General features: G+C 42.6%; 1 protein-coding gene across 1 annotated transcript; it reads left to right on the forward strand.

Annotated features, from left to right (window-relative positions):
* Positions 1-4792: 4792 nt before the first annotated feature.
* ARG1 (arginase 1) lies at positions 4793-21338 on the forward strand. The gene is made up of 8 exons (XM_074946942.1): positions 4793-4932; positions 10300-10372; positions 11832-12006; positions 13441-13600; positions 14089-14183; positions 16073-16177; positions 18214-18350; positions 21163-21338. The coding sequence occupies exons 1-8, from the start codon at positions 4873-4875 to the stop codon at positions 21336-21338; spliced, it is 981 nt and encodes a 326-aa protein (XP_074803043.1). The 5' UTR covers positions 4793-4872.
* The last annotated feature ends 2464 nt before the right edge of the window (positions 21339-23802 follow it).

The raw sequence follows: 23802 nt of genomic DNA on the forward strand, positions 1-23802 counted from the left end.
GTTTGTTGAAATATAGTTGTCAGGAAGAGAAACATTAAGGAGTGTGAGACAATGGGTCCTCAAACTAATTAACTTAGAGCTCCTACTGAGCTAGGAGATTGGTAAACGTTAGTATGCAAATAAGATATGTATGTATATTTGTCAGTTTCTGCTTTCTTTTGTCTCTTATGTTAAATTGGCTTTGGCTTAGCTGTATAAATAAGTTATCTTGAGCCTCAGAGAGGGGCTCACATCTGGGTGCATTAGCAAAGCACTTTGCTAATAAACAGAGTGGTCTGACAAATTATGTGAGTCCTGAATCTGACTTTGACAGTAAGTACAGTATTCATTATAGGGTTTGCCCATACTCTTGCCCAAACTGTCTTCTCAAAAAGACCCATTAGGTTCTACTGAAAGTTCAAAAGCTGTCTTTTCTAGTTCACTTGTATACAGCTTTGATGCCACAGTATGAGAATTCTAACCACATCATAAAAGAGCTGATAGGGAATATGGGATGGACTGGAAACAAGCAGGGAGGATTTTGTTTTATTCAGATAACAACATTAAAATGGTATCCTTCCCAGCAGATGCAATTTCCAGCACTGTAGAAAATGGTGACACTGCAGAACAAAGGTTTAATGCATTTATATGGAAAAATAATCAGTAATGGAACAACTTTCCATGGGGTAGGTTCCATAAATTAGGTTCTCAAATCCATGAATATGCACCACAGCCACTTGCAAGCCCAAGCCCATTTGTCTGCATATCCTTCAGACATACACAAGCTGATAAAAACCCATGCAAATACAGTGATGACCCGACTTTAAAAAGAGCTCAACATCCAGCAGTAGTTATTGAAGTATGACTCTAAAAATATTGACTATCCCATTGCATGACACACATACACCCTGTTTTAGTCCAAGCCAACATCTCCCCTATGAAGGAACACTGGACTCCCAAGACCAACCATACTGGGTCAGACCAAAGGTCCATCTAGCCCAGTATCCTATCTTCTGACAGTGGCCAATGCCAGGTGCCCAGAAGAATGAACAAAACAGGTAAATCAAGTGATCCTAGCTTCTGTTTGCCAGAAGCTGGGAATGGGTGACAGGGGATGGGACACCATCCTTGCCCATCCTGGCTAATAGCCATTGATAGACCTATCCTCCATGAATTTATCTAGTTCTTTTTTGAACCCTGTTATAATCTTGGCCTTCACAACATCCTCTTGCAAGGAGTTACACCATACCCTCAGTTCCCACATAGTCATGTTCTCTTGATATCTTCTGATAAAAATGAAACATTTGATTTTAGACTCACCACTGTATTTTCCTGTATTGTATTCTGCCAGTGTGTGCCCTTAGAATGCAAGGACATCAGGGCAAGAATCCTCTAGTTGCTCTGGCACAGCTCCAGTTGTGTAATACCAGGTATACCAATAGTGCTAGATAAACAATTTTGCCAAAAAGAAAAGGAGTACTTGTGGCACCTTAGAGACTAACCAATTTATTTGAGCATAAGCTTTTGTGAGCTACAGCTCACTTCATCGGATGCATACTGTGGAAAGTGTAGAAGATCTTTTTATATACACAAAGCATGAAAAAATACCTCCTCCCACCCCACTCTCCTGCTGGTAATAGCCTATCTAAAGTGATCACTCTCCTTACAATGTGTATGATAATCAAGGTGGGCCATTTCCAGCACAAATCCAGGTTTTCTCACCCCCCGCCCCACACACACACAAACCCACTCTCCTGATGGTAATAGCTTATCTAAAGTGACCACTTTCCTTATAATGTGTATGATAATCAAGGTGGGCCATTTCCAGCACAAATCACTTTAGATAAGCTATTACCAGCAGGAGAGTGGGGTGGGAGGAGGTATTTTTTCATGCTTTGTGTGTATAAAAAGATCTTCTACACTTTCCACAGTATGCATCCGATGAAGTGAGCTGTAGCTCATGAAAGCTTATGCTCAAATAAATTGGTTAGTCTCTAAGGTGCCACAAGTACTCCTTTTCTTTTTGCGAATACAGACTAACACGGCTGTTACTCTGAAACCTGTAATTTTGCCAAACTTTCTATTGAACTGACTTATGTCATCTTTAAGTGTTCAGTCTTTCTCCCCCCCACAAACCAAGATATACACAGGAAGAAGGAAGGATGCCATGCGACAACGGTAAAGCGCCCGAGGAGCAACTTTCTTGTAACACTGAACAAGAAACTGTATTAAAACAAGGAAAACAGCATTATTCCTAAACTTACTCTGTCCCTCACTCTGTTTAAATGCAGAGCTTCTGCTTAGACCTTCCCGTCTGGCTCCCTGCTTCAGATTTAAAGGAACAGTAAGTACAGATATCCTCAAGGAAAGGTTCTCCTTGTATGTTTTGCGTTTTTTCTGCTTATTCCCTCTACTTTTAGTCCCTTCATCACACCTCTCCCAGTGACTAGAAATGGAAACCTGAAAACTGAGAGAAGCATGAAAATGTGCCTCCACTCCTTACTATCCCAGTCAAGGTCCCTTGAAGTCATCTTGTTAGTTCTGGTTTCGCCAGTAGGGTGGCACACAGGAGAGCTGTTAAGAAGTCTGAAAAAAAGCAGCATAGGCGAAAGTAATTGGATTTTACCACTGTCGACTACTATAAAGGATGTGTCTAATGTCCCAAAACAAGGCCTACTAGGTTGGCTCTATTGTGACATTGGATTGAGGTGACTGTAATAAATTTGGCAACCGGGACCTATGTCAGGTGACTATGAAAAAATCATCTAGTTAGTTCAAGATTCACTAGTGTGTTGGTTTTCAACCTTTTTTCATTTGCAGACCCCTAAAAAATTTCAAATGGAGATGCAGACCCTTTTGGAAATCTTAGACATACAGGTTGAAAACCACTGTTCTATGGTAAAGACAACCTCTTGTGGATCCCTTAGACATAGTCTGAGGAATCCCAGGGGTCCGTGGACAGCAGGTTGGAAATCACTGCACTAGTGTAACAAATGGGTGACATACAGGAGGGTTTCCAGCAGCTGGACTTTATTTCCTGGCTGCACTCACTTGACGTAGGTCAGATTGCAAAAGTTCATGCCCCTTTCATCTGACAGGTTAATAACCCTAAGCTCCAAAAGACATAACCTTCTTTTGGGTGGAAAGGAGTGGAACAAAGTATATACTCCATGGGACTCTGTTATTTGGACAGCATCCACTCACCTCCAGAGGTTCTCAGTGATTTTCCCCCGCTGCCCTTGTAGGTAAAATGGCTCTGGCAATGATGGCTCTTAATGTACTCCCCCAATATGCAGGAAGCATTTACTATGACTGCTTCCACTGCAGCCCAGAAGATACATCTGAGCTGTTTTTATATGTATGCTGCCACAAAAGTAACTTGGTCTGAATTTTCAGGGGGAAGTGATGTGGAGAGGGGGCAGGAATTACACAAGGGGAGAAAAAAGTTCAGGAGAACCTGGCCTTTTATCCTCACGGGACTGTGCCCATACTTAGCATCTTTGTGGGGCTAAGGGAGATTTTAAAAAAAATCAAATTCTGTCAAGAGAACTTTGTAGATGTGAATAGCTCTTATCTCTAGAAATCTTAGTGGTTGCTTGCCAAGTTTTCCAGAAGTGGGGGGCTAGTGATTATGAATGCCTAACTTGACATGCTTTGATGAGTTCTGATTTTTAGAAAGTGTGCTAAAAGAATCAGTCTCTTTCCGGGTATCTCAGATCGGGTCTTCAAAAAACGGAGGCACCAAAAAATAACTAGTCACTTGAAAACCTTGACTGTTGCTCAGAAGCCCTCAATTTTGTGGTCCTGGCTTGCCTGACTCAGCAGTGTTTTAACACTTGCTAGACTTGTTGACAGCAACATAAGGCTGTTAAGTTCCCAAAAGGAGTAAGTTTGTTTCTTTCAGATTTTATCCCCTATCATCAAAATTGTATTTGGACTATACACTCCACTCCCTGAACAGACTCAGGTAGCTATTTTCAGAGATGGGGAGTTAGATTTCATAGTGGGCAGGCACACTCTTGCTATCTCATGTGTGTGCATTGGAGTGCATCTCTAGCGCTGATGCACAAAAGTATCTTCAAGGGACTGCAGAGATGTGAGCTATGACTATGTTCTGGTTTTGTCTGTCCCTTCCAGATAGTGCAGGTCCTGAGCCTTCCTATTACAGGACAAATCATACTGATTGGGTGATATGAGGCAGGGAGTGGGTTCAGGAAACCTAAAAAGGCTTTTTATAATAGTTACTGGAGCACAGGGGAGGTGTTTATAAACCTGTCACTTAATGAAGACTTATCCATCCATCTACTACAAAAGGATATATTAACACTTAGAAGGCTGTTGCATAAATATCACAAAAGTTGGATTTTAAGGTTTCTTTTAAACCACTGAATTTAAAATTAAGAAGCTATAGCTATTGTAGAACAGCAACAGGCTGCAGCAGGGTGTACTTTCCTGAAGGATAAAGGCCTTCTACTTCACAATATACCCAAGGAACGTATTGCCCTGTAATGCACACCACAACAGGGTGTGCCACTTAACACCTGCGAAAGAGCTAGAAGTCTGGCACTCATAAAAGGCTCTGAATTAACAAGCTTGCCATAGTTATGTAAAATTAAACAATAACGAATACAAAATACACAGTTAATGGGGTTATTCTCTTGCATAGACTCAAGGACAGGAAAGTGGCAACTGCTGATCTGTGCTTGTGCAATTGCTCTTTTCAGTGGGTGGAGGAAAAGACCCCGCCCCACACACACAATGGTAAATAGCTTCCCTTCTGTTATAAATGGGAGAAATCTGACCTCTGCCAGTCAGAGGGTTGAGAGCCTGCCTTCCAGAGGGAGGTACCTGTTCCATTTTGGTGAGATCCCAGAGGGCAAGGTGTGTGGCAGAATGAGTGTAAGACCGAAGACCTCAGCTGGAATCATCTGGGCTCCTTTTTCAAAAGGACAGGTAGAGTGTTTCCAATTTTTCTAAAATGTGTTTATAAACACTTGTGTTTAAGGGGTTTTAGATTGGAAATTATGAAGCCACTACTGTCTGTGACCTTTGTTCCTTGTTTCTCTTGGTCTCATTCTCTTTATTAGAAAGGGAGGCATAAAGAATATGGAGTAAGCTACACGTTTAGCACAGCTTTCCACAGCTCTGGATGAGAAGGCACTTTCACCCTTGTCAGTCCCAAAGGCAACACTTAGCGTTGTTTTGTTCTTAGTGCAAATGTTATATTTCAAAAAAGTTCAGTTAAATTCTGTTTGGTTTGAGCAACTGAAGCACAAGAGAACTTCTTCTCTGCCCACGCCAGCTTTGTAGATCTCAAAACTCCCTTATTAATATTCCCCATTTGTCATGAACATAGTCTTCATTCATGGATGAATGTTGCTCTGGTAAATATGAGCAAAAAGTAGGGTTAAACATAATTACACTAAAATTGTTAGCAATTTACATTCTTTATTTGTGTAATATGGGAGTTCTCCTAATCTTAATGGGATCTCGTAAGGGGGAGTTCCGGATATACACCTGCCCAAGCACATTGAAATTACTGCAGTCACGCTTATTTCAATAATTAGGCACAGCATACACAATGCCTCTGATGTGATTATACTTGCTTCCAGATTACACCCTCCACCATCATATATGTAATAATCTGCTTCCAAGAATGAGGTTTAGTCCTTTAATGATGAAGATGGTAACTTCCCCCCTTCTCCGAACACACACAGACATGAGGTTCATGGCAGTGACATAGAAAATAAATAAATACACAAGTAAAGAGCACATACTGGTATGGAAATATTACCTCATTAACTTTTGTGATGCAATACTATTCAAAAACATAACTAATACAAAGAATAAAGAGCTGGTTAGAAAACATTTTTCTGCAGGAAAAAATGTTTTCAGAGAAAAATTAAAAACTGAAACATTTCAGTTCTGAAGTTTTGCCACTGTGTCTCATGTGAGTTGTAATTCAGGTGTATCTTGCTCCTGTTCTCCTCTACAAGCCAGGCTCCCTGGTCAGACTACACCTCCCATAATGTATCACAGTCTCCCCTCAGTGGCATTGTAGGGGTAGGAGGCTGAGGCATCATGGGAATCAAGTGGCCATAGTGCATCATGGAAGATGAAGTCCAGCAGGGGCCTGGCCCACAGATGAGAATAGCAGCACGAGGCACCACAGCAGCACTTCACGAGTGAAATGTCTTGGTATTCAGTTTTTTTTTTTTTGGGGGGGGGGGGCAGATAATTTGAACAAATAAATTTAGTCTAAAATGCAAATTTCCATTGAAAAATCAGGTTTGATGGAAATTTTCAATCAGCCCTAGTATGTTTAGACATTCCTACCTTGATCAGCTTTAAGCATTCCAGTGGCAAAGATGACCACTGTCTAGGTGGCCTTCCGATATAAACAGTATGACTATATGACTAAACAGTGTTATATAGAAAATTAAATTTAAGTCACCTTATTTTCAGGGGTGCTGAGCACCTGCCCTTCCAGTTAAAAATCAATTGCAGATGTAGGTGTTCAGCACTTTTAAATATTAGGTCCTCTTTTGTAAGGCTTTCCTTCAGATAAACTTACTGCATCACCCCCAAGCTGAGCTTTTCCTTAAGAAAAACCTGCCTTCTTCAGCCTGCTGTAAGGGCATGGTCTTCAGTCCCTTTTTATTCAGCTAGCAGCATAATGCTGTAGCCCAGTTCAGCTTTGTCTCAGAAACAAAATTAAACACACACTGGAAAAGAAACAGATTCTCTTTCCAGCCTGGCATGTGCTTGCTCCTGGTACCAGCACACTCTCTTTCTACGCTCTCCATTTCCAAACTGTAAAGTGCACCTGAGGGTGAGGGCATGACTTGTAGTTAGCTGTGGAGACGCTCATTCCCCTCCTACATGCACTAATAATTAAAGTAACATACCCATTTATTCTTTTTGAGTTATTCCATTTCTGCAATCCATTCCTTAGAAAATCTTACCCCAAGTATCACAAAAAATTATAATGTCTAGACTGATACAAACATGTAATACATAACGTTCTGCTTTGGCTGGGCTGCTTGTACTCAGAGGCGTTAGCTGGACTTGCTTTTCTTTCTCCCTTTCTATTAATTAGCCTACAATATGTGATGTGTAAGGAGTTGCAGCCTCTGGGGTCCCAAGTCCCAGAATGAATGTGTATAATGTAAGGCCAGATTTTCAAAAGAGCTCAGCCTCCAATGTTCCAAGTGCTTTTGAAAATCTGGCTCCAACGGTGGCAGCTGATCACTTTCAGACATGATCATATCTCAAAAACACACAAAAAAAACCCCCCAATAACAAGCAAGGAATTTAAAGTGTGTGGGGAGTGGAATCTGTTAAGCAACACTGAGAATGAAATTCCTAACATTTGCAAGTGTGAATATCAAAGTTATACACTGCAACGGGGCCAGTGCGTGCTCCACCCCTTTGAAAATCAGATAAGATTCAACATTTGCAAGTTATATACACCCTCTTGTTTCTGAGCATAAGTGAAGCCACTAACTGATGCGGTTAAAAAGAAACTTACTCTATGGGGGCAAGTTATTTCATATTTGCCTATTTGAGGGTTTCTTCCACCTTCAAAGGGGAAAAATTACGTTTCTCTTCTAGCCCAGTTAGGTGGTACCAGACATTGATGGAGACAGGATATGGGAGTAGATGGAACTCTGGTCTGATTCAGCAAGGCTGTTTCTCTTATGACATAATTTATTGGTATTAGAATTTAGCTATTTCATTTTAAATGTGTTTGTTTCAAAAACTCATTTTAATGTTAGATAAAGCATCTCTTTCCACTGTGAAATAGTTTGTAGTAGAAAGATAAGAACATAGAGAGGAATAAATGATGGAGACTTTGTTTTGTATTTCTGGCACTGGACTGGTACTCAGGAGACGTGGGTTCAGGTCATGCTCTGCCACAGACTTCCTATGTAACCTTGAGCAAGTCATTTAATCTTTCTGAGCCTCAGTTCCCTGTCTGTAACATGACAGTACTTCTTTTCTCCCACTTTTTGATCTATTTAGATTGTAAACTCTTCAGGGCAAAGTCTCTTACTATATATATGTACATCTAATAGAAGGACGCACCAGTGTGATTAGGGCATTAACTTAGGATTTGGTAATCCTGGGTTCAAGCCCCTGCTCCACCACACACTAACTGTGTGACCTTGGGGAAATCATTTGGACTCTCAGATCCCCCTCTGTAAAATGGAGGTAATAGCACTTCTCCTCACAGGGTGTTGTGACAATAAGCCCATTAAAGATTGTGAGGTGCTCAGATACTGCAGTAATGTGGACAATACAAGTGACTAATCTTAGCTGGGGCTTGTAGGTGCTACTGTAACTAAAATAATATATTTTATTAAGGTTACCTGGACTTCTCCCTTGAATCCAGGTGTCTGCTGGCAATAATTCGTATCCTAGATGGCATGTTCCGTTCTCATTTTCCACTGCAAACAACTGAGTCCTGCAAGTCTTGCTCATACAAGTAATTCTCATTCATACACATGGTTTCATTGAATTCAAAGGGATGGCTCCGATAAGTAGAGCTCATAAACATGAGTAGAGCCTTGCATAATGGTGCCCTGAATCTGGAGTGTCAAACTTCTAGCTTATTTCTATAATAAAGAACGGAGTGGTGTTATCAGCAAAGTGCTGCAGAAAGGACATTGCTGAATCCAGGCACACGGGAGCTATTTAAAACTGGCTGTTTTGTGCCTTTGAGTCCTCCAGCAGTCTCTCCTCCCTCATGCAGCTGCGCTGTGCACTTCAAAGACAGCTGGGCTGCTTTAAAATGTAGCTTGTACTTACAGCACTACTTTGGGACCAGTCAGCCAGTTCCCATTTCAACTTTTTAATTAAAAGTCAGACTGTAAAGTAGCCGAGCCACAACTCTGTGCTGTTGCTTGGCTAGAAGAGAAATGTAATTCTCCCCTCTGAAGCTGGGTTACTTCAGAGGAACCAGGAGAGAAACTTCAAAGGCTGCTGTGTCCCTCCTCCGGTCCAGCCGCCACGTTTCCCAAGCAGTCGGCCTCTGACAAACCTTTATCTATAGATATGAAGAGGAGCCAATTTACCTTTAAAACAACTCAGCTCCCATTAACGTCAGTGTGAGCTACACATGTATCAGGCAGATGGACTGGGCGCAATACAGCAGCTGCTCTCTATGGCACAATGAGTTCAGTTTCAGTCTCAGAGCTGGCTAATAATTATTTTAAATGATACATTGAAAAGGACATGATCATTTTCTTTAATAGGCAATAGAAGAAACCGTTACCCTTACAAAGGATAAAAATGCTCTGGTGAACCTGTAGTGAATGTTTGTTTCTGTATTGTTAACATTCCCTACATCCAGAACCGTTCTTTTCCTTGCATGTAACTAACACCTTGTCTATACTACCACATAAGTCGACGTAAGTTATGTTGCTTAGGGGTGTAAAAAAAAAAGAGTGATGTAACTTACATCCACTTAACACGGTGTCTACACCATGCTATGTTGGTGGGACACGCTCTCCCATTGACATAACTTCTGCCTCTTGGAATAATTATGTCGATGGGAGGGCGCTCACCTGTCAACTTATCGCATCCTCATCAGACCCACTAAATCAACACTGCTGTATCGATCGCAGCAGTGCCGATGTAGTGTGGGATGAAGACAAACCCTGAGACAGACACTTTCGTAATTTCATATCGAACAAAACGTATACAAGACGACAATGATTTTTGCTTTCAGTTGTTTGAAATGACCAGAAGTCATGCTTGAGAATTCCTAGGCCAGGTTGGATATGAAAGAGAGATCAATTTTGTTAGCTGATAGAACTGTTTAAACACAGAGAATGGCTGAAAAATTACCATTACCTGAAAAATTAGAATACAGGGCAATTTTTTTCTTCTTTCGAAATAGATTCTGCTTGATGCTTGTAAACTACTTTTCAAGGATCTGGGCTCCCTTAAGGTGCAGTTATGTGCACCCATGGATCTATTACAGCAATTTATTTTCTGTGCCCTATTTCAACTACAGCCCCGATCCTGCAACTGGGTCCATGTGGGTGGACCCATGCAGAGCCTGATTCATTTCAACATGGATCAGCTTGCAGGATAGGGACCCACATTTCTTTCCTGGATAGATTTCTGCCTCCTGCACTTACCTCGTCTGTTCTGATGTGATATACTTGTTTTTCTTCCAATCAAGTTATTTTAGAGCAGCACATTTGCACATAATGTAGTGTTTAATGTAAATTCTGCTCCAAAACAGGTTTTTCTCTTACGTAATTGCTCAGGTACATGATCTACCTGACTTATTATATTTCTTATTAATAGGTACGGGAAGGAGTGGAAGAAGGGCCGGCAGTGGTGAAGGAAGCTGGCCTGATTGATAAACTAACAGCCCAAGGTATTTTTCAAATGGAAAACACAAAATTTAAATACAATTAACATTATCCTTTATAAACACACCAACAAGTACGCAAGCAATGCTCTGGCATCTTCAATGAAAAAAAATGACAAGTTTAAATAAAACCAAAACACTATGTTTGAAAATTTGCAGAAAATTGCAAAGTGCCTAAAAATCACAGAAGCTGTACAAGTTTTGTGCTCACAATTTTTTGTCACCCGAGAGGATGCCTTAAGTGTTTTGAGACACTTACCTTCTTCATGCAAATTGACCCAGAAGCCCCCATTCTATCCTGCCCCTCCTCTTGGCCAGCAAAAAGCATGTACTTATTTTAGATTTCTGGTGATGTCATCTTAGCAGATACTCACTTCGTATATCCAAAAGTAGATTTCCCCCCCAATCACTTACTGTGAAACTTTATATTTTTCGAAGGCTGGCCTTTCAAATGTGTGTGAATGAAAAAAGCGGGCTTAGGCTGAAAATATGTTTCCCATCCCCACTCCTCCAAGCTCAAAACCACTCGAGAGATGTTCTTCAAACTTTTCTGGAGCGGAGGGAAGCTGCCTAGGTCACAGCCCCGATGGTGCTTGGGAGGCTTAGAACTCTGCTGAAGCCTTGCAGAAGAAGCAGAACCCAACATTCATTTGGTGTTGAATTAACTGCTGCCTCCCCATCTGACAGAGCGCTGCCTTGTACACTGCTGCCTACTTGGTACTTATATAGCCCGCATTGCCATAGTATCCGAGGGCTCTACAGTCTTGGATGTATTTATGCTCACAGCACACGGGAGGTAGAGAAGTGCTATTAGCCCCATTTTTCAGCAGGGGAACTCAGGCACAGACCAACAAAGTCACTTGCCTAAGGTTACACAGGCAGCCTGCAGCAGAGCAGGGAATTGACCCAGGAGCAAATCTAGGACAACACTGTAACCACTGCACCATTACGAATTATTATTATTATTGGTATTACTGCAGCACCTAGGAGAACCAGGACTCCATTGAGCTAGGTGGTGTACAACCACAGAACAAAACAGCAATCCCTGTCCCCCAAGAGCTCCTTTCCCTCTCAGCTAGCAGCTAGTTCCTTCCTCACTTGCCCTTGTTGACCATCTCTTAGCTATTCTGGGGGGTGAAAGTTTGCTCTCCTACACATACCTCTGGAAGCCATGCTAGTAATAGCAGCATAAGCTCCAGCCTCCGGATTTTCAGAATGGTAACCGAGGCAAATGGGTGAGTTGGGTTAGGAACTGCTCAATAAGGAGCTAAAGAAGAAAAGCAGAGTTATAGATTAAGCTGCAAACAATAAACACACCTAAGCATAAAATAGCTTTGCAAATTACATGTGATTTACTCCGTATTACCTGCTACACAATAATGTTCAATTGTTTTGAACAGGAAATTTTAAATGAAAAATGTACTTCCTTGTGACCTTTAACTTCTTTCCACTGTGCTAATCCCAGGGTGTGATGTTAAAGATTATGGAGCCTTGCAGTTTGATGACATTCCCAATGACAGACCTTGTCATAATGCAAAAAATCCTAGAAGTGTTGGGAGCGCAAACGAGAAGCTAGCCAGCGTTGTGGCAGAAGCGAAGAAGAGTGGAAGAACCTGTTTGGTAGTTGGCGGGGATCACAGGTCCTTTGTTATACTTGTCTCTATAAAAGCATGAATGGCTTTCAGAGCTGCACAAACTACCCAAATGAAAAGCCAGTTCATTTTTAGCTAAGTTCTTTCAGTTCAGTTTCAAGACTTGTTATCTGTTAAATCTGATCAAAAGCCTTTTCCCATGCCAACATCCCTTTAAAAAGATTGGTAGAAGAGATAATCAGCCTTGGAGTTTTATGTAGATTTGGGTCCTGATCCTATAAACACTTTTGCACGTGCATAATTTTACACAGTGCAAATAGTTCCAGTAAGGGAGAGATGGGTAGTTAATGTGGCTGTTCACCAAAGCGCCGATCCAGCAAAGCACTGAAGCATGAGCATAGCTTTAAAGAATGTAAATAGTGTTGGGATTCCCTTGGAGATCTCTTTTCATTCAGCTTCCCAAGAACTCAGTTCGACTCCAGATTTCGTCACTCAGGTATCGTAATTTGGCATACAGCAATGCTACGCTGAGTTGATCAGGGAACATCACAGCTCCAAAGTTATACAGAAACTATTTCTCTTTGTACACATTCACGCATGGCATTACATTTACTGGACGCTGCATCACTCACTTTAGGATCAGATTGGTTAATCTGTAGGAACCGATCTCAGTACCACATGTTCTATCCACATGCTGTCCATTTTAGACTTTCTCTTTACCTCATTCTCTACATTCCTAATTTACTTTGTCCCTTGTTATCTAGTTCATAGTAAATAGTTCCCTGGGTGTTCTACCTCTTGTAGCTAACTCACTCATTGTCTTTTTAGCCTACTGACCTATCTACTTATCTTATTTAGCACAAATGTCCTGTTTTCAGCCTGACGATTCATTTACCTCCCTAATCCTATATTCCAAAGAATGAGGCCTCCACACAGATGTTAATTACTTCAGGCCAGGTCTCAACAACAAAGAGTCTCATTCACTTCATTGGGACTATTCAAACTGTGCATCTTTAAGCACTTGAGTACACCCAGCAGAGTGAAGGGGACAACTCACGTTCTACACATGCTTGAGTGCCTTGCTGGATCAGGGCCCAAATTACCATTCTGGACCAGGGCATCTCTGCAGTATGTGAACTCGCTAGCCATGTTCCTGCCAATGTTCCAGAATTTTGCCCTGTGCTTGAGAGAGAGTGTTGACCCCCGAGCTCAACTCCATAGTACACAGGAAGCTAGCCACACCCTTTCCTTTTCCAGCCTACCTCTTCCTGGCTTCTCCCCACACAGAAGAAATATAGCATTCCCAGCGCATGACGAGCCTTCCTTGGCTGCCCAGTGCGCTGCAGATTTTAACCTCAGAGAATGTTTTGCAACAACAAATACTTTTACAAATAAGTTTAGCATGGTGCTGTGAGAAGGAAAATATCTTGTGTGCTGTGCCATGTAATGCCTGTGTTTACACACAACTCTCTGTCTATTCAGCTTGGCAGTTGGAAGCATATCTGGCCATGCAAAGATTCACCCTGATCTTGGTGTAATTTGGTTTGATGCCCATGCTGATATTAACACTCCATTGACATCATCATCTGGGAACATGCATGGGCAGCCAGTGGCTTTCCTTCTAAAGGAATTGAAGGACAAGGTAATACAATTGCCATCACCTCTTTACATTGCAAGTATCTTGGAAACTCGTCCTAAACAGATGTGGGTTTTTGCTCATCCTCTGCTCCCCCTTATTACTACTGTAACATTTAGAATTAGCAAGGGAACCTGCCCACCTATTTCCTCATATTGGGACCCCTTCTTCCCCATGGATCACCCATGGCTCCTGTGGGCAAGAAGTCTGGTAATCCCTGCCCTGAACCCTTGGGGTCAGCAAAGGGCTTCAAAGCTCTGCCACTGGTCGGGAGCCATGGTAAAGGAGGATCTCCAAGGACCCAGTGTCCTATGGCTCTGATTTGGGGGCAAGGTTTGAAATTCAGCCTGCTCTCAATCCATCCAACCTTTCTACACTCACATTTTGGGCTTTTTAAGAAGTCAAGTCTTATTCTCCACCCTCCCACTTTGAGGAGGAGGCTGGTTGTTATGGGGATAACCTAGTAAAAATAAAACCTCTTTTGATCCTCTGAGATGCCTGATGTTCCAGGATTCTCGTGGATAACCCCGTGCCTGTCTGCTGAAGACATTGTGTATATTGGACTAAGAGATGTGGACACTGCTGAACAGTGAGTCTAGTTCCTCTCTCAGTAGTGCTCAAATGCCACATTTCCCTTGCCTAAATGGATGTGTGGTGTTGTTGCAGACTGTAAAGTAGGTGTGAGGCTTAATGTGATGTGATTTGGAAATAACTGGCTAGGCAGTAATACTGCAGAAAAGAACTGGGGGAGAGGGAGGGAGGATATAGTGGATCACAAATTGAATATGAGCCAATAATGTGATGCAGTTGTGGAAAAAGTCTAATATTCCGGGGTATATTAACAGAGTGTTGTATGTAAAACACAGGAGGTAATTGTCCCGCTCTACCTGGCCCTGGTGAACCCTCAGCTGGAGTACTGTGTCCAATTCTGGGCACCACACTTTAGGAAAGATGTGGCTAAATCAGAGTGTGTCCAGAGGAAAGCAACAGAAATGAGAAAAGTGTTAGAAAACCTGGCCTCCAAGGAAATGTTAAAAATAAAATGTGTTTGTTTAGTCTTTGAGAAAAGAAGACTGAGGGGGGATCTGATAACAGTCTTCAAATACATTAATGGCTGTTATAAAGAGGATGGTGATCTACTGGTCTCCCTGTCTACTGAAGGTCGGACAAGAAGTAATGGGGCTTAATCTGCAACAAGGGAGATTTAGGTTAGATATTTGGAAAACTAAGTATAAAGGATAGTTAAGGACTACAATGGGCTTCCAAGGGAGGTTGTAGAGTCCCTGTCTTTGGAGGTTTTTAAGGACAGATTAGACAAATACCTACCAGGAATGGTCTAGGTTTACTTGATCCTGCCTCAGCCCTAGATTTCTATGATTCTATGATGGGAGAAAATAAAGCAGAAAATAGGCCCACCTTCCCCAAAGACAGACAAAATCTGCAATATATCAATCAATAACTGCAGGGAGCAGACACTATCTTTAAATATCATCTCATCTCAAAAGGTCATGCTACATTCACCAGAAGTGATTTCCCTCCCCTCCTCTCATATCTGCTTCCTCCGCTCATGTTCATGAGTGAAACGTGGGGGGGAAATCCAGTGACTGCAAAAACTTCCTCCCAAACTGCTCAACCCCTTTTTGCTGACTGAATGAAGCCTGCACCCACAGCCATCAACACCTCTTCTCTACCTTTGGCTCTCTCCTCAAACCAGCTGCCTGCTCCTCTCCTGTGCTGAGGAGTCTCTCCAATTTCTTCAAAGACAAAGATGCAATCCAGCAAGAACTCTCACCTTCCTGCCCATCCCCTACTCTGTACATTTCATCTTTTTCACCCCAGTCTGACTCACAGGTCTGTCTCCTCCTTGTCCTCTAATACCCAATCCAACCTCTCTACATCATCTCTTAGCTTTCCCTGCTCTTCTTTGCCTCTTCTCTTATCCTCATGCACCCATCTGGTTCTTTCATCTTCAGTCATCTGCTTCTTCAATCAAAAAATATCTTTGATCAACTGCTCCTGCCTGTCCAGCTATTGCTCCCTATCCTTCCCCTGTTTGCCTAAACCAGCACGTGTTTAATAAATACATACATTTTAAATCCAAATTTAAGAACTTAAATATTGATTTGTAGGCATCTAAATGGTGACTTAACGCATCCAAGTTCATATTAACTAAATACATGTTTCAAATATAACCAATATAGATTAGGTGTCTATATATGTGCTCAGATACCCAAGTTCAAAAATTAAGCACTTGAATATAAGCAGAATACTTTACCCCCCACTCTTGCCTTTATAATTCATTCATCTGGTTGATAATTTGTAAGCAGAATTAAAATGTAAAATTTACTTAATATTTGTACTTAGTTCTCTGATGGAAGATAAACATTTCAGATGTCAGTATATTTACAAATGCTGAAAAAACAATGTACTTTTAGTTGCATTCATAAGCTGTTAATGTGTCTGCCATGTCTCTTTCAGCTGTATTCTGAAATCTCTGGGTATTAAATACTATTCGATGACTGAAATAGATCATCTTGGGATTGGGAAGGTGATGGAAGAAACACTTAGTTATTTGCTGGCCAAGTAAGTAAAGAAACTATTTCATTTTTTTTTAAACAGAATAAAAATTACACTGCAACCCACGCACAAAAATGATCAGGTAAATCACCTCAGAATTTTGAGATCCCAGTCAGTCACTGGAGCGCACCAGGGATGCTGAATAGATACCTGCCAGGACAGTACAGCAAAATTGTTCTAGGACAGTGGGAGAAGAGCTCCTCTATATGTAATAGGACTATGTGGTTGTGTTAAAGTTCAACAGATCTAAGAGAACACGGCACATTTTGCCAAATACTCATGCATATAAATCAAGCCCAATTTATGTACTGACAATCTGAACACAAAGATCAGAGAAACAAAATTTCTGCCTTGACAGTTACAGAAGACCCACTAAGTATTGTTGATCATATTGTCAAAGATCACTTCAAAACTCCCCTGTATGACGTACATTTAAAACACAGAGGGTTTATTTTAATGGTATTTAAATTGGTATAATTTAAAGTTTGACGTGAATACTCAAATCAGCCCCACTGGCTGCTCACAACTGTGTCCAAGTCTCTCTTTGGCACTGGATGACTACAAAGGAAGTCATTAGGCACTGTTCTAGGCCTCTGGGTAACTTCAGAGGCCTCTAGTGACTTCATGCCATGTACTTTATGGCAGGGACTCTTTTTGTTCTGTGTTTGTACAGTGCCTACCACTATGGGATTCTGGTTCATGACTGGGGCTCCTAGGTGCTATGGGAAAACAAGTAATAATAAGTGCCTCCATACTGGCTCTAGGTTCTTCCTCCCACCCACAGATCAAACAGAGCTAGGCTGCTAGGGCTTCCCCCACCTGCTGCTACCGTTGGAACTCTCCATCCCGGGGGCCTACAGTCTTATGGGGGGTAGTAAAAGAGGGTAGTAGTAACAGGAAGGAGTGATAGGATGAAATTAAAAAAAAACAGCACAACTTTAGGCGGAATTCAGGGAAAGCTTTGTCCCAGGGAGATTGTAAGACTCACATCGGGAAATGGTGACAGCATCATCAATTTAGCTCAAGTTTGTTCATTTTACTCTAGTGAATATATTCTAGGGAACATTCCTTTACTGTTAGCAGGATAGATTAGAAGACCCTATTGGTCTCCCCCATCTCTAGTTTTACAGCCCTAATGTACATACTAGATGCTTTATAAATAAGGCTAGGTTTTAGTCATGGGTACTTTTAGTAAAAGTCATGGACAGGTCATGGGCAGTAAACAAAAATTCACGGCCCATGACCTGTCCATGACATTTACTATATACCCCGACTAAAACTTGCGGGGGGGAGGGTGGCCCAGGAGGGCACCACGGGTGCTGGTGGGGCAGGGAGTTGCAGCCCAGGGGGTGCCATGGGTGCTCGGGGGGAGGGAAGTTGCAGTCCAGGGGGCACCATGGAGGCTGGGTGGGGGGGGAGGGGGTTTGGTGGGGCTGGGGCAGGCTCCCTACCCAGCTTCTGGGAAGTGGTGACCCCCCAGCTCCTAGCTCCATGTGCTGCCTCCGCTCTGCCCCAAGCCCTGGTTCTGCAGCTCCCATTGGCTGGGAACCGTGGCCAATGGGAGCTGTGGCGGTGGTGCCTGCGGGCGGAGACAGCACGTGGAGCTAGGAGCTGAAGGATGGGAGTTGCTGTTGCCCTTCTGGGGAGCGTCTCCCGAGGTAAGCACCTCCACGCACCTCAACCCCCAACCCTGAGACTCCCCACACCCAAACTCCTGCTGCTGGGGGTCTGGGTGGGGCTCGAGACTGCTCCAGCACTGGCTGCTGCAGAAGTCACAGAGGTCACGAAATCCGTGACTTCCATGACAAACATGGAGCCAATTTATTAATCTGTTCCTTGCTTCACTGTGATGCCGTCCAAGGCAGAATGTCATTCCATAACTTTGTTATGTGGCACAAATGTTTTCTAAGTAGGACACAAGAAGTCTGAATCAGGGGGCTTAAGTTTTTTCATTGTTTGTGAAGAACATTTTCACAGGATCACTTTACAGCTTTTCTGAACATATGTGTTTAATTTTATTCTCTTGCTTTCCACCAATAAAGTAAGAAGAGACCAATTCACTTAAGTTTTGATGTTGATGGCTTGGATCCCTCTCTGGCATCAGCTACAGGGACCCCAGTTCCTGGAGGAGTGACTTTGAGGGAGGGTATCTATATAGCAGAAGAACTTTATAGAACAGGTACAATAAACACCTGAAAATTCTTAATATAGTTTTAGATTTAACATTTATAATGTCTACCTTCAGCATTTGAAGTGTTATGCTGAGGGATTTTCTAACTTTGAGGTACATATTGGATTTTTTCACTGCTTTAATATAAGAGGAATTCACAAATCAAATAAGAGAATGTGATATTCAGTACTGCAAGAATACTCTCCTTCATAGTAATAATGTAGGATGAAGGCTGATGAGCTCACAGTTTAGCTGTGGATGTCCAGAGTAAAGCCCGATTTAATTCTTAGTCTATAGCTAAAACTAGGTGAGCATTGCCTAAGGCCTTGTCTACACTAAAGGGAAAAGTTGATCTAAGCTACGCAATGTGAGTTATGTGAATGGATCCACACTACCCAACGTCGACAGGAGACACTCTCCCATCAACTACCCTTACTCTTCTCGATCCGATGGAGTACAGAAGTCGATGGGAGAGCGATCGGCAGTCAATTTAGCGGGTCCGATTTAGCGGGTCTTCACTAGACCTGATAAATCGACTGCCACTGCATCAATCACTGCAGCGTCAATCCTCTGGTAAGTGTAGACAAACCCTCAGCCATATCTGTCATTAAAACTACAATAGCTTGTGGCTCTTGAGTAGGAGAAAGAAAAGGAAAAGAAAAAGAATCCTACTTGCCATGCTTTACTTGGAATCTATGGAATGGGTAGTGACACAGATCTGGCAGAGCGCCCACTGCTGAATACTCACTAGACTCCTATGTTTGAAATTCAAGTACTGGATCGTGCATGTTATTAAGCCCACTGAGTCTGAGAAACAGGATTCTCAGGATCTCTTCCAGTTTTCAGACTCCCTGGATGGTACCCCTTTTTGTAAGTGGGACCCCATCATCCAAATGCAGTAGGCTTAAGACCAATGCTGAACTACCACCCCCAAGTCTCACCAATAACTTAACATACCCTTCTGCCGACACTTCACTCAGCAAGCATAAGAGACTTAAGATGCGTGCAAAAGTAACAAAGCCTTCACAGACATATCTCACCCTCCTTTGTCCTCACCAGGTGGAGCCCCTTTGGGTTTTGGTCAGTCCTTTTAGCGTCCCAAGTCCTTCCTCTCTCCTGCTCAGTCTTGTATTCTTGTCCTTGTCACTGAGAGGCAGCTGCTAAGAACAGGTCATGTCCATTTATAACTTCAAGCCCCCTCTGACATGTGACCCTCCTGGTCTCCCCGTCAGGTGATCAAGGCCCTCGCTTAGGTGATCCATTTTTTAGTTACAACTCACCAAAGTCCAGACTGGAAAAACTGGTTTCTTGCAGCTTGCCACCTTCTTTAGCGTACCCATTGTATTGCCAGAGGAAAGTCATTCAGTGTTTACAGCCCTTGACTGCTTTGCAATGTACACTATCACCACCTCTTGGAATTCCAGTCCAAAATGAAGGCAAAAAGACAACAGGGAAGGCACAATGTTGTTGTAGCCGTGTCAGTCCCAGGATATTAGCAGAACAAGGTGGGTGAGTAATATTGTTTATTGGACCAACTTCAGTTGGTGAGAGAGACAAGCTGTCAAGCGACACAGAGCTCTTTTTCAGGTTTGGGAAAAGTACTACAGCTAAATACAAGATCAAACAGTTTAGCATAAGTAGTTAACACATATTCTAAGGGCCCATTCAAATCTAAACTTTCAGGAATACTTTGCCCATGGCATTCTAAATAGTGAATCCACATGATCTCAAACCAGTGTATTTACATCTGGTAATATCACCTCACCTCTTTGCCTACAGATTAAAACAGCATTAGGATTGAAAATTTAATCAAAGCAGAGAAAGTATCACTCCCTCTTAGTGTAGGAAAAGAAAACGAAAGTATTGCTGAAGAGTGGAGCTCATGAAAATTAAAACTGGAGGGGACAGAGTAGTGACTTAAATAGCAGGTTTTGCAGACCTAGATGTTCTGGAACCAAAGGTTCAAATCTCCTCAACATCTCCTCATCCTTCCTTCAGAGAGATAAACTACCATATAGCTTACTCTCTGTGCAGGGCTTTTGGGAAAGACCTTTAACTGAGGTCCTGTCTGCTCTCATAGCACATTTTGCATGAATAGGGATTTACTGATGTCCAGAGGCTAAATTTCCCATGCTGTACCTACTGGGTAGCACTCTGGTCTCTGCGTAGCTACCACCACAGCTACCTGTGTTTTAGTAGCATTTAGTTTGTGAAGTGCTTTGTCAATTCATTGGAACGCAGGCGTTCGATAAAATGCAAAAAAACGGACACAAAGAAGGTTAGAAATTACATGCAACTTTGTAGTATGGGAGTCCCAACAGGCATAGAGCTGATGCAGCTGGCTCCTACGACTTCTTCTTTACACCCCTTGGCTCAGATGACATATTGGGGGTGGGACTGAATGGGGGGAGTATCCAGAGCATTCTGCACTTTGGCTATGCCTCAGGTAGCGTATGAACCCTTGGGGACAAAGCTACCTGGTTCAAATTAGAGTAGCCCCCAATGATGCTTGAGGCTGAGGATTAGAGTCATAATTAGCTCTCTGATATCAGCTCCTTGTAGTGGTGTCCAGCAAAGATGAGCACAGTAGAATATCTGACTCTAAATATCTGCATCCTACACTAGGAAAAGGCACACTACTGGTTGTCTTCTTATACTAGCCTTTGTTAATGTTGATAAAGAACAAAGACAAAACCCCAAAGGGGAAAAATACATCCTGCTTTGGAACTCTGTGGTAGTGAGTTTTGAATTTATTGACCTGAAAAGAAAATTATGTATCAATTGAAATTTTTCTCAGTAGAATTGTCATTTGTTATTGCAGGGTTGCTATCGGTAGTAGATATAATGGAGATCAATCCAGCTCGTGGGAAGACACAAGAAGAAGTTAACACAACAGTCAACACAGCTGTTTCAATTATCTTGTCCTGTTTTGGTAAAGCACGTGAAGGTTCTCATAGTTCCAGTTACCGTATACCCCAGCCACAAAAATCCATCTGAACATATACAGTTATGTTCCAAGAAGTTTTTCAGTCCTAAAGTATAATATTTTGTTAATGACTGTTGCTTACTGAATGACTTTGGTAACCTCAAGCACAAAAATAAGCTTTTCGTTGAAGCTCAGACACTAATGAGACAGTAATTGTCACTCATGCTAATGGAGGCTGGTGAAGTAAAAAGTGTCAGATTTGCTCATGCTGTTTTCTACTTTATGACAAATTCCAAAATTCAAGTCAAATAATTTATTACCACCATTATGCAGTAAATCACATTATTACCTCTTTTTACTTACCTTGTTTTCGTTGCTCTCTATAAAGTTCTTGGTTCGTTAAAAAGAAAGTAGACATTTTTCTTGTGCACTAAACTAAGTTTTCTGGAAGAGATTTCAAACTGTTAGTACTAGATACTCCTTCAAAAACAACCCCCTATGTAGTAAGTAACATTACTTTAGCTCACATTCTGCATTACTAAAACTTGAGTCAACACATCCAACATGTTATCTTACAAATTAAAAAGAAATTGACATTTTAAAATACCAAGTAACTGGATTTGGGAAATAGTTTTATAATGGGTATGTAGGTTTCATTATAAATGAAATATTAATTAACATTATATTGAAATTTTGAAGACAGACTAATATACAGATGTGCTCTAGGCATTATTTTGGGGAACTTCTATTGCCTGTGTTCTACAAGAGGTCAGAATAGAGGATCACAATGGTCTCTTCTGGCCTCAGAATCTATGGCTCTATGAAACCATGGAACGGGAATGCACCATGTAAGTTCCCTCTGGTGGCTAATAACTAAATTGAACTTCTTTCAGAGACTGATCTCAGTTAAGTCAGATGACTTTGGCATTACAGACAGTTGTTCAAGTCTTACTAGATGAGTTTTCTTTGATCAAATACATTATATACAAAAATACCTAGGGTGAACATATTTCCCTAAGGGAAAACAGGCCCCCCTGCCACCGCTGCTCACCTGACCTCTGCTTCCCCACCTCCACACGGGGCTGGCGTCGCCGCTCGCCCACTCCCCTGCACATTCCTCCGCACCGCACTTTTTTGACAAAAGTGGGCATTTGTCCCATTTGCTCTTGCGAATTGATCAAGTTGGCAAGAGCAAACAGGACACTAGCCCACTTTTGCCAAAAAAGTCAGGACAGCTGGGACAGGGCTTAAAACAGGGACTGTCCTGGCCAAACCAGGACATATGGTCACCCTGAAAATATCAGATAGTTAAAAATAGTCAACCACGTGCATGCCTCTGCATTCTCCATGCTGCCTCCTACACAGAGAACAATCTCTCAATGCTTACGCATCAGGCCCTTCTATCGCCTCCCACAAATCTGATTATTCACACCTGCTGTGTTTGCCACAAACATTAACCCATGCTACCATTGTCTTGGCAGCTGAGGGTCTCACCTTCCGTTTTAAAATCTACAATCAGCTACCCACATGCAGGACTGAAATTGTACCCAAACTAGGCTTGCTGTGATAGAAATTTAAAGCATGAGCAAAAAAGCGCAACTTCTAACAAAAAACATTCAGTCCAACGTAGGCAATATTAGGCAAACAATCATTTCTTTTTAGACCACTGATGGTTAAGATAAGAGATTAAAAGGACTTTCACATCAAACAGTGCTGGTATCTGTTTCTGTTGGTCAGGTACCTTATTACAACTGTCTAGGGCAGCAATTCTCAACCCGCAGCCCACGGAATTAACACACAGCTGCAGCCCAGCTCAGATGCATGTTAAAGGCCCACCTGCATGCCTAGGGTGGCGGGGACAGGATCGGGGCTTCCGGCCTGCCCTGCATGGTGGGAATCCAGGGTTGGGGCTGCTAGCAGGCCCCGTGGGGTCTGGGGCTCCAGCAGGGTCTGGGTCCAGAGCAGTTACCCAGCCCCACGAGCTCTGGGGTCCAGGTCCAGGGCAGCCAGCCCGCCCCGTGTGCTCCGGGGCAGCCGACCAGTCCCGTGGGGTCCGGGGCTGCTGGCTGGACTGGCAGGGTCCGGGGAGCCAGCTGGTCCTGCGAGCTCCAGGGCCTTATTGAAATCCCAGGAGGCAGGCGGGCAGAAGCTAGGCCACATCTAAAGGCCCCTCCCCCAGCCTTGCAGGAGGAGCCATTGGACCCGGGATCCAACTGAAGACGAGGGACAACTAAGGAAGAACAGGGCAGGGAGTTGGGGTCATAGTTTCAAAACTAGGGATCCAGATGGAGACACAGAGCAGAGAACCGTAGATAGCCCCACGACTCCTCAAAGCTGTCTAGGGAGCCAGCAGACGCCACCCAGATACGTGAGACAAGGGAGGAATGGAAATAGGCGCCACAGTCACAGCACACCTCTCCGTCCAGCATCCTCCTCCTGGTATTGTATATATGGCCACTTTGGAGCTTGCCAGTTCGCTTTCAAACTGTGCCAAGGGAACAACTCTACACGGGCCAGGAGGAGGTTGACTAGGAG

Source organism: Natator depressus, chromosome 3 (genome assembly GCF_965152275.1).
Source record: "Natator depressus isolate rNatDep1 chromosome 3, rNatDep2.hap1, whole genome shotgun sequence".
NCBI lineage: Eukaryota > Metazoa > Chordata > Testudines > Cheloniidae > Natator > Natator depressus.